Source organism: Kryptolebias marmoratus, linkage group LG13, assembly GCF_001649575.2.
Source record: "Kryptolebias marmoratus isolate JLee-2015 linkage group LG13, ASM164957v2, whole genome shotgun sequence".
Lineage (NCBI taxonomy): Eukaryota > Metazoa > Chordata > Actinopteri > Cyprinodontiformes > Rivulidae > Kryptolebias > Kryptolebias marmoratus.
In genome coordinates this window covers 21206279-21218029 of record NC_051442.1, presented here as the reverse complement: position 1 = coordinate 21218029, position 11751 = coordinate 21206279, and the positions used below count along the sequence as shown (strand labels likewise).

At 41.5% G+C, this 11751-nt stretch overlaps 1 protein-coding gene across 1 annotated transcript in view; it reads right to left on the bottom strand.

Annotated features, from left to right (window-relative positions):
- Positions 1 to 33: 33 nt before the first annotated feature.
- med13a (mediator complex subunit 13a) overlaps positions 34 to 11751 on the bottom strand; it is an 88245-nt gene continuing 76527 nt past the window's right edge. The window contains exons 18-30 of the mRNA XM_017433594.3: positions 10784 to 11007; positions 10419 to 10608; positions 7667 to 8063; positions 7226 to 7457; positions 6542 to 6733; positions 4916 to 5139; positions 4491 to 4633; positions 4243 to 4401; positions 3059 to 3247; positions 2539 to 2678; positions 2289 to 2453; positions 1568 to 1668; positions 34 to 542 (exon numbers count right to left, since the gene is read on the bottom strand). Of these exons, the coding sequence (XP_017289083.1) occupies positions 410 to 542; positions 1568 to 1668; positions 2289 to 2453; positions 2539 to 2678; positions 3059 to 3247; positions 4243 to 4401; positions 4491 to 4633; positions 4916 to 5139; positions 6542 to 6733; positions 7226 to 7457; positions 7667 to 8063; positions 10419 to 10608; positions 10784 to 11007 (2489 nt within the window). The 3' untranslated portion in view covers positions 34 to 409. The remainder of the gene's footprint in view (positions 543 to 1567; positions 1669 to 2288; positions 2454 to 2538; positions 2679 to 3058; positions 3248 to 4242; positions 4402 to 4490; positions 4634 to 4915; positions 5140 to 6541; positions 6734 to 7225; positions 7458 to 7666; positions 8064 to 10418; positions 10609 to 10783; positions 11008 to 11751) is intronic.

Here is an 11751-nt window from a genome sequence, read left to right as displayed (position 1 = left end):
CCCCCAAAAAGATAAAATATGTCCCTTTTTTTCCCAATAACTTTAAAGATAGACTCTCCAGTACAGACTGGCCGGTGACTGTGCTGCCACGCTACATACCATGACAATCAATCTATCATTCGCTCACGTTCATTAACTGCAACTCGGCTTCTGGTTTTCCTCTCTTCTTTATTCCCTTGTTCTTATGCGAGTGTCTTGTTAGATCACGGGGACAGGACTGTGTCGGCCAGTAACAGCAGTGAGGGGTGGAACCTGACAGGCCTCACACAGCCGTAAAGTCCTGTTTTGGTACAGGATCAGCTCTGATTCTCTGGTGTTCTCCTCCCATGATAGCGCGCCGACTGGAGCAGTCACTTTGCTCTTCTCTGAAATGTTTCCGCTACGCCGCTCCCGCAAACAGGCTGCTGGTTTACAACATGTTCATGATGAAGTTGTACATCTGGTTGAGCACCACAAAGTGAATGGGCAGACAAGATCGTCGGTCCTGCGTGGCCGGGTCGCACGTGAGCCAGGAGAGTGCGTTGTACTGCTCCAGTACGAATCTGTGCAGATACATAAAAATATGCAGTTACTCTTTTACTTAATTTAGAAACTGAAAAAAACAAAACATAAATAGTGTGAAAACACAGTCGTACTAAAAAGAAAAATAAATAAATCCCTGAACTTTAAGTGGCAGAAGCATTTCACCTTCACATAAGGTTTTATGTGCCTACAGTGTTTTAAGTAGGAGATATCAGATTCAGATCAATTAAAAAAAAAAGACTTAAATTACAGTTTTGAAAAAAAAAAATACATACATTGGAAACTGATAAAGTGGGTGCGTGCATTCTGAAGTTTGAGAGAAAATCATAAGTCCTAAAGCAATGAGACACAAACTGGGTGAAAAAAGACAAAACTGACTAATTTCCAATGTGTAAACTCTAAGTGTAAAGTTTGTGATATTAGAAACTTTGGAACGTTTAAACAGAGAAGAGTTAATGTGTGTGACATCTTTACACTTGAAAATGAACATTCTGTGCTAAAAATCCCCCAAAACAATACAAGCTAAAATGTGTAAAAACTGTTAAAGATATATCAGTTCAGTCACGTAATATCTAACTTTCCATGGAACCTAAATGGTGTTTCTACTGTGAAGTATGCCTGAGCTATAGAGCTCCAAAGAAGGCTGAGATTTACCAAATTCCCATTATTGCAATGTATACTTTCTCCATTCGCCCCCAAGTTTCATCTATACAATGTGCTGCTAGCAAAAGTCATAGCACACCATCGATCAAGCTGCATGTTTTGATGTTTTTTGAGGTTTTCCAAAGCTGAAGGAGGAGCAACAAATCAAAAAACGTGATAAAAATGGAAGAACAGGTGAATAGTAACAGAAGAGGTTCGATGCTTATACACTAAAACTCCTAATATTGTGTGAAATATCTGTGCACACTGCCAACCTCTGAACAAACAAAAACAAACAAACAAACAAAAAACACTTCAGTTGAAAATTGCCAACAGTCAGGAGTGTGGTATTAGTAATTTGTACACTTGACTTCAGGCGGAGCGTGTTGTAGGAGTTGTTTACCTGAGTACATCTGAGGTCTGATTGGAGTCGAGGGGGTGGGAGTGTTTGCTATGCAGTAGTTCATCTGATTGCAATGAAGACGCATGGAGGTGCAAAGAGGCCTGAGAGAAGAAGCAATAGGACAGAGATGGAGTCAAATACATTATACTGAAGCTTTTAACCTTTTATTTCATCTCATCAAACTAATAATAGATCCTTTAACAGAAGAGGTGAATGCAAAACGTCACTATAAAAGCTATATCTATTTAGCGTATATAAAAACTGACACTAAACTTTAACTGCATTTGCTCAGCTTTGTTCTCGCAAGGAGCTAAATGTTGCACAAAAGATTTACATTTCATCTACAGCTCTCACTTCTTTTACAACATTCTTAATGACTGTTGTGGTTTTATGAGGCGTTCCACGCCGTCTAAATGTGCTGACTTCCAGGGAATCTGCAGAAACCCCTCAAGATTTCAAATTAAACCAGATTTTTAAAAAAGCCAGACAATAAAAAGTCATCTGAAGAACTCTTACACCTTTATGGTATAGGAAAATTTGTTTTTTTTAAACAAAACCACACTTTGGTTCAGCCTTTGTTTACTAAATAATGACAATGCATTTTATATTACGTTGTTCATCCTGACCTAATGTTAAGGACTTTTACATAAAAACCTAAATCTGCAACAATACAACCCTTAACTGTATCCTATGAAGAAAGCAAAGGGACGGAGGCTGTTACCTTGAGGAAGAGTGGACACTGGTGCTGAGCCTGCGGACAAGCCGACCAGAACCAGTCGGGTAGAGGGCCAGCCTTCACCGTCGAGACAAAGTAGCCAAGTGCCAGAGGCTGCTGCAGGAGGTTCTGAACCTCTTCATGAGACTCCATCCGGTCTGTGCTTTGCCCCTGCAACACGGAGGAAACTCAATATTAAGTCTGTTAGCAGGCGTTGAAGCGCACGCTGGGACTCTGCGAGTGCGCACAGCATCACCTTACTACCATCCCCTCCGTGGTGGTAATGAGAGCCAGGGGAGTGTACAGGTGACGTGGAGGGTGAAATGTTGATGATATCCGGGTCCACAAACTCATTCTGGTCCAGCAGGTCAAAGATCCCCATACCATCAGGCCCATCTGGGGGAAACAGAAGAAAGAGTTATTAAGTCTGCAATTCATCATTTTGTAATTTTTTCTTTTTCTTTTTTTTTTAACTCCAAAAGCAGCTGAATGCTCTTTACAAAACTTCTACTACTATAATTTTCCAAGTTGGAATATAAAATCCTTGTCGGAGGTAATAACTTACATTGTACAATGTTAAATAAAAGTACATATGTGTCACATTATTTTATTAACTGAAGAAGTGAAGAGAATTTAGAGACAAGAAGTACAGAAGAAAAAAAAAGTAATTTTATGAGTTTGTTTATGGCTCTGCAAATGAAAAAAGCCAGACGAACTTCAAACCACAAAAACAACAACTGGAATGACAGCAGGATGTATGAGGCAGCACCGCTGACCAGTGGTGGCGTTGAGAATGTCGATGTTGGTGTCGATGTTGGTGTAATTAGAGCTGGCAACTTGAACGGAGGCAGAGGTGGGAAAGACCAGGATGTGGGTACAGGAGGTGTCCTGCGGGGTGCTGAGCTGCGAGGTCTGCATGTTTAACGTGGTGCTGCGGCCAAACACAGAGCCTGTCGACACAGAGTCTGAGAGGAAAGAGACAGAGTCAATAAGCAGTGCCATCAGGAAGAATGAAACCAAATGAGCAGGAATCCTTGTGAACCTTTTATCCAAGTGACTGGTTAGTTAATTATACAGTGGGAGGTTTATTGGCTCATTATCGCCTGCCGCTGAAGGTAAAAGAGCGATAAGGATTTTGCCGATGTCTGTGTTCAGTTGTCTGGTAGCAAAACATCTAATGAGCCCCTGGATGGATTTTATTGAAACTCTCAGACAGTAATAACTGGATGAACATCTACAACTTATTGCAGTTTAATGTGGTAGTAGCTGAGAGTCATACTCAACAAATACACCAAGCACTGTCACTTCTCACAATAACTTGTAAGATTGCATGAGATGCCACTTACTGGTATTTTCAAGCGTTGACAAAAATGGCTAGATCTTCATCCCTTCTTATCATAAGATGATCTTAAGTTTCAAACTCTGGCATGAAAGGCTTTGAGCAACAGGCCTTTAATTTAATATTCTTTTTATCATATGTACACTATGACAAATGTTACAAAAATATTATATTTGGTGCTTTCAACTTTGGTCATTATGGTCTGATTCCAGCACAGCCTCACTAATCTCTTTCAGTCTGACAGGTTTTCAGACAGGAGACGTCCTCAGCCGAGCATAGCTCAACACAATCCTGCTATGATGCACTGTCAATCCCCACACTCGTTTCCCAAAATAAACCCATCGATTTGGCTCTCCATCACACTGCAACCAGATCAATGGGCATCTGAGAGCTAGTGCTTTATGAGCCAAAGGTACATGATTGTCCCTGCCATCAATCTGCTCTAGACAAGGAGGGGGAAATGTATTGTGATATGTGGCTGTCATCCATCATGCTGCACACATGTGTACACACACACACACACACCAGAGCTGCCTCACTAGGACAGAGTAAGGGCTCTCACATAAGAAGTGTAGATCAAAACTCACGCCAAGAGGTTTTTGTCGTGTGCACATATTCTACCTGGCATGATGATGAAGGATCCCTGCGGCTCCATGGCGACCAAGCAAACGCTGAGGATGCTGGGAGTGTCCGAGGCAGAGATGCCACACATTCGACACATGTCCTTCAGACGCCGACTGAGCGACTGCAGGTTTCCTCGGCTCAACAGAATGCTCCAGTCTGGGACACGGAGAAACGGTGAAAACAGGTCAATGCTCAGTTGATTTTGAAATAAAAAAAAGCATTTTAACCATGACTACCTTCATTACCTTTTAACTCTCCGTGCCCCATCCTGCCTAAACGGCCAATCACCACTCTCCAGGGAATGGATGTCATCTGCACCAGTCCCAAACACCAATCCCACAGCTTCTGCAGGCCGAGTCGACGAACTGACCCCTTTTTCCTCCGCGCCCTGTGCAACACAAACAATCATAATAGAATTACTACACTGGAATATACAGAATAGTAATTGTAATTTTGATAAATGCAGAGGAGAGGTATTCCTTAAAGGAATGCATATTGCCCACCGTCTTTCATGCCAAAGTTTTGATAACTACTTGCAATATGAAATTTTCTACCAGCACACACTCTCTGTCACAACCTCATCAATATGTGTTACTTTGTTAACTCTGACTATCCCTAACTAAAATACTTCTTAACAGCTATTTGGAGGTCCTCTGGTAAGCTGTCCTACCTGTTGGGTATGTCTATGTTGATGATGCAGGTCTCCAGTAGTTCCCCATACAGGTCAGTGCATGTAGCCAGAAGCCATCTCTGGTCATGAGACAAACAGTATCCCACAAAGAGCACGTTGTATTTTTGCGACGCCTCGCCAAACGTCTCGCCCAGCTCCGTCTGTTTGTCCTTTACTGGTGCTAAGATAAATGGGGGGGTGTACAGACGAAGACACTCTGGCCTCTGCACACAGAAGTGAATAAAAAAAAGTTAAGACAAATCCAGAAAAAAATATATGCAAACATTTTCACAGATTTCATAAGCTGTTGTCCAAAAGCAGTAACTCTAAAGACATTTTTTTTATTTTTTGCTTCAACATTACAATCTTCAAAATACAAATATGCCATTGAATCTCTACCACTGGGCAGATTTAACTCCGTTAATCCAACAAGGCAGTTCAAGGTTCGCCAGTGTTTAAAAAAAAAAAAAAAAAAAAGGGAAAACTTCCTGTGAATAAGGAAGTCGACTTAATCAGCTCCTGAACTTCAGGTGCCTCTTTGTCTAAACCAGGAGTATAAATCCCATTATGAAGCACGCACAGAGGAAGCCAAGCAGATAATGAAAAGTAAACTCTAGAGTACCGTATTTTCTGGTCTATAAGGCGCACCTGAAAGCCTTAAATTTTCTCAAAAATCGTCGGTGCGCCTTATGTGTGCACTGAATTCCAAAATCTGTCCGTGACACCGGGACGTACGGTACTGTATAGTACCGATACGTACGCTGGCAGCAATAAACCAATTAGAGAACATCGTGTAATATAATAATAATTCAGAGTTTGCCATAATTCTGGGAGGATTAAAAAAAGAACTCCAACCGCTGGACGTTGGTGTAAACAGGGCGTTCAAAGTGAAGTTGCGAGTGGCGTGGGAGTGATGGATGCCCAACCGCGAACACACATTTACTAAGACGAGGGGGAAGCGCCGGGTGAGTTACGCCATCATATGCGAATGGATTGTGGATGCCTGGGCTAAGGTATCATTGCTGAACAGCCTCCTGATAACGAGACCGACTCTAACAATGATGAGAGGGAACATAGCATGTCTGATGGCAGAATTACCCAGCTGTTCAATTCAGACAGAAGATGAGGACTTTGATGGATTTGTAGAAGAAGAATGATAAAAAATAATATGTAAAATAATCGTTACATAGTAGAATAAAGTTCAACCAAAGTCATAGTTTTGCTTCCGTGACCTTGTTTTTTTGTAGACCGTATGTTTTAGCGTGCGCCTTACAATCCGGTGCGCCTTATGGTGCAAAAATACGGTAACAGAGGTTACAAGTTCCTTTGGTTCTGCTCTAGACAGGAAAAACAAAACTTCAGATGATGGTGAGCCGTGCAGCGGCAGACTGAGTAAAGCCCGGGCAAAAGGCTAGATCAGGTTCATGTCTTTCTAGAAAGCTGTAAACTAGTAAAACCCAGCTCCTGGGGCATAGTGTTGAGTGTATTTTTGCTTACCAAACATTTAGAGCACAAAGGACTGACATGCAATGGCGTACACACATTTCTCACAACTTTGCAGAAATGAAGGATCTCAAAACAATGAAGCTGTTCAAAATCAACAACCTGGCTGTAAGTGGCATTTACCTCTGGGCTCCTCAGCGCTGTGTCAATGGCCAAGCCTGGGCCGAAGCCGGTTAAAGACTTGACATTGGTGGAGGTGGGCAGCGGTCGTTTGCACTGAGTGAAGACAGAGAACGCTAGAGATTTGAGGTGCTGTGCGTAGATCTGACGGTCTTCACCTCGTACAGGCTGAAGCAGATACTGGCATGGGACAATCTGAGGACACAGAAAAGGACAGACAAGCTGTTATTTGGCTGAATTGTAGCATTTCTCCACTCTCCTGAAATGTCTACCAAGAATGAATAAACCTGCTGTGAAACTCAAATTCTGCGTGGAAAACTGGATTTCACAGCACAGATCATTAACAGAACATCTGAAATGTTGCTCTTTTATGAGGAGTGCTCAGCGTCAGGTGAGCTAAACTGCTGATCTACAAAACCTCAACACGTAAAAAAATGAAAAATTAAATATCAACTAGTCTCTATATTATGACTATAATTTGTGCATTTTTTTTACAAAGTTTTCTGTCCTGTTTTTCCTTTTAAAAATCTTATCTCAGACTTAAAAAAAATCCTTAACAGTTCACTGATTCTGCTAGTGATGAATGTGTCAGTCAGGACAATTAGATTCCAATGAGCAAATTCAATTACAAAAGGTGAACAAGATGCAGGATGATACACACACACACAAAAAAAAATGTCTCCTTACCTGTACAGAAATAGAGTTGCGGATATGTAGGGGCAGAAACTGGAGCATCTCCAGGTAACAGCGGAGCAAACCCAGCGTCCACACACTGGAATGGGCTGGAACGGGCCCTGAGCCTCCGTCGGACTCCTCGTAGCTAAAGGGGTCCACAATGTAAACAACGATGGCAGGCGGATACATCACAGCGTGGGACTCCCCATCTGTGGGCACGCCTACCTTCTCCCGCTCCAAAGTGCTGAAAAAAAATGCAAGAGCAGCAAACCTTTAGTATATATTAAAAAAAAAACCCTAATGGTATGCTACTTTCTTGGTTTTGTACACAACTTTGAAAAAGCCATGTGGCATCATTTCTCACCTCACACTAATAATATTCAGTGATAAATGATGCTACATGAATTTTGAAAAACAAGCTCTCAGCATGGTACTCATGAAGCAGCACAGTACCTTTCAGGTGGCTCTGTGGGCCCCTGGGCCTGGATGTTGGAGTTGTCCCCTGAGGTGCCAGCATTCTGGGAACCAGCCTGCTGTCCCAGCTGTCCACTCTGGGACTGGCTTCCCATGCTTCCAAAGGGAGGGAAGGAGTTGGGCTTGGCAGATGGGATTGTGCTGCCAGGCTGGCCTGAAGATGCTGTGTGGTTGTTGGACGATGCAGAGCCATTTCCAGAACCGCCGCTGCTGCTGCTGCTGCTGCTGCTGCTGTTGGAACCAGAGGAGCCCTGCTGGCTGGCTGTGCTGGAGGAGGAGCTAGACTGTTGTGTGGATGATGTCTGATTGGATGAGGGAGGGGGGCTGGGCTGGGTGAAGAGGGAACTGTCTAAAGTCTGTGATGCGAGGTATGGAGCTATAAAGAGAGATACAAAAATACATCATTAATAACAAAACACAAACCGAGAGAGAGACTGACAGTAATTACTAACAGGTCAGGGTCCAGTTTACATCCATGACTGCCCACACACATCTGATTCTGCACGAACTGAAAATGTTAACCTTAGTTATGCTAGGGTTGGAAAGGGGTGGGAAATTCTCAGTGAATTTCTGTTAACTTTCAGCGGAAAGTTAAGATGGAGAATTTTTAAAATATCCCAAACTGGAATCTTTCCATAGGAATTATGCAAATTTATCAAAACTAACTGGTAAGTCGGGGTTAATTAAACAAACTATCATATCCAAGCAAAAAATAAACTGTCTGTTTTGTCATAGGCAGAAAATGACTTTGACCCAATGTTTTGTAAAGTAACAAATTAATTGCATATGATGACATCACTGCGTCACAACCACCCAGCTTTTAGAAAACAGTGGATTTTGAGCATTTCTAGTTCTAAATATATGTACCGTAATTTCCGGACTATAAGCCGCGACTTTTTGCACAAGCTTTGAACCCTGTGGCTTATAGTCTAGTGCGGCTTTTCTGTGGATTTTTCATGATTTTTGTGGTATCGTAAGAGGATTTGTTCCGCTGTTGTATGGCGCTACTTTGCCTGGCGGAAGGGCCTGTGATCAGATACACAGTCAGGAGGCAAAGAGTGGTATGTTGGTCACACGTCATTCCGCCAGGCAATGTAGCGCCGTACGTTTCTGACACTGAAGAAGAGGACTTTGGTGGTTTTAGTGCGCAGGATTAAGACAAACATGGAGATGAAAGACTGACTTTTCTTCTTGTTAAAGCTGTGTTAGCCCAAAAGGTAGGCCGATTCTATTTTTCTGGTGTGTCATAGGTTATTGTTATACAGTACATTTGTTACTCATTTAAACAGTACAGTACATGTTTCGTACTTTTAATTACCAGTACTTGTACATATATGTAAAAAGTTATGTAAATATGTACCGGTAACTTGTTTTTCAAAATGTTAATAAAAGGGATGTGTTCCCAAACCATCTCTTTCCTGACAAGCCCCTTTCTGCTTATTCTCTAACATATGGTAATTAAACATTAAAATACCTGCGGCTTTTAGTCCGGTGCAGCTAATGTATGAACAAAACAGGATTTTCCCCTAATTTTAGCTTGTGCAGCTAATATTCATGTGCGCCTTGTAGTCCGGAAAATATGGTACATAAGTTAAACAAAAATATCCACGTTATTTGCTGTTTTATCATGTTTTTGTTATTATATTCACAAAAAAACAAACAAACAAACAAAAAATAAGTAAGTTGCATATTACATAAAATCAATCACATGTCTGAATTTATGTATAGAAAATGTCAAATGTCATTCACACAACTTTGAATAAAACTATCTGCATGTTTGAGCATTACTTTGGCTTTTTTGTCATTTTAGCTACACACAACATAATTTCAGGAAATTCACAACACAACTATTTACAACTCTGAACTAAACTTTTTTCATGTTACTGTTTCCATCTGTCCCTACATGTCCAGGTGACAGAGTTTATCATATTAAAGGTGTGGTACCTCTCATTGCATGGTACAGCAATGAAATCTGTCTATTTTAGTCAAGATTATGCTAAAATATATTTTCCCCAAGTATATCTTAAATCCCTATAATGGGCCAACCGTCAGTATTTTAAATTCCAGATTTATTTCAGTTTTTCCCCATAAATTCCCATGGAAAGTTTCTAACTTTGAAAATGCAAATATTTTACAAGCCCAGTTGTGCTTAAGTTTGACTAATTATACAATCTGATACAAATGAAGTGGTAATCACGCCTGTGGCAACCAGAAAAGTGTTATCTTTTGGATATAAAACATCCCGATTTTGCATAATTGCACAGCTCTTCTGAGAAAATGTGCCTTTCTTGAGGTTGTGGTTACTCCTGGATTATCAAAGTATAATCAGTTCATCCTTTTGTGCCGAGTTTAAATGCATTTCCATAGGGTACACCTAAAGCTCAAAAGAATGGGACAGAGGACTAGAAAACGCTCACCCTTCAGCTCCTGCTGTCTCTGATGCGGAGGCATGAAAAATATTCAATTCATTCCATCTCAATATCCTCCTACACTGATCTCACTTCTTTGCCATTTCAAAGCACTGCTCCCTTTTACACAGTCAAGGCTCTCTGGCTAGCCTTTTAAAAATAAGTCGGTATTATATTAACTAAACTAAGAGGTGTTGAAGTGGAAACTGAGCAACAAAGAGCTGACTAAAACACGAATCAAGTGGCAGAGGACCCAGAGGCCACGCAGAAACGAGAATGCAGCAGATAAAAGAGCAATAACTGTGTCTGTGCGCGGCACGTACCGAGGTTGTGGCGGCACACTTGTGCATAGAGTTTGAGCTTGGTGAAGGCGTCGCTGTTGCTGCTGGCGGCCTTTAGGAACCACTCACTGACTGGCTGATCTGCTAGGGTCTTGGCTGCACTGCCACCAACAAGTACTATGCCATCAGGATAGCCTCTTGAAATGGGCCGGTGTTGTCCCAGGTGACAAGACTGGAAAAGAAATAAAAGAATCAAGGTTCAAACTCAAGCCAAAGAGTGCATAAACAGTATATGGTTTGGAAAAGAATTGAGGCCTTAGTGCAGCTGTGGTGTGGAACAAGAAAAAATACAAGTTTACATCAATATCCTACTGAAGCTGCATTATATTTGATCGGCCCAACACTACCTCGTAGACAGCAGTGAGGTCTCGGAAGAAGCTTTTGGAGCCGCTGAGCAGGGCTTCGTTGTCAGGACAAACAACTAGATACCCGATGTCCCGCTGAGAGCCAAATGGATCCAGCAGCAGTTTCTCCCAATAGGGCAGACCAAACGGAGACAGAACCACAAAGTCATACTCATAACCAACCAGGAAGGTGGGGATGGGCAGAGGCTCGGGAGACTCGTCTGTGCCTTTAAGTGTGATGGGGGGGGGGAGCAAGAGCACAGAGAAACAGAGAAAACACAGCAACTGAGTATATTTAAAAGGTATCAGCTCATACATTATTTCACTGTGCAACATAACGGAAGGTCGTAAAAATACTCGACAGCTCCTCTGCTCAGAGCTGACATGTGAACAACACCAGGGGGACCGAACTGCAAAAAATCTGAGAACTGTTTCCAACTCAAGACACATGTCATGTACAGATGTCAATACATACAGGTGCTGGTCATAAAATTAGAATATCATGAAAAAGTAGATTGATTTCAGTAATTCCATGTAAAAAGTGAAACTTGTATTTTATATTCATACATTACATACAAACTCATATATTTCAAATGTTTATTTCGTTTAATTTTGATGATTACAAATGACAACAAATGAAAATCTCAAATTCATCATATCAGAAAATTAGAATATTACTGAAGACCAATAAAAAAACAAAGGATTTATAGAAATGTTGGCCAACTGAAAAATATGAACATGAAAAGTATGAGCATGTACAGCACTCAGTATTTAGTTGGGCCTCCTTTGGCCTGTATTACTGCAGCAATGCGGCGTGGCATGGAGTCGATCAGTCTGTGGCACTGCTCAGGTGTTATGATAGCCCACGTTGCTCTAATAGTGGCTTTTAGCTCTTCTGAATTGTTGGGTCTGGTGTATTGCATCTTCTTCTTCACAATACCCCATAGATTTTCTATGGGGTTAAGGTCAGG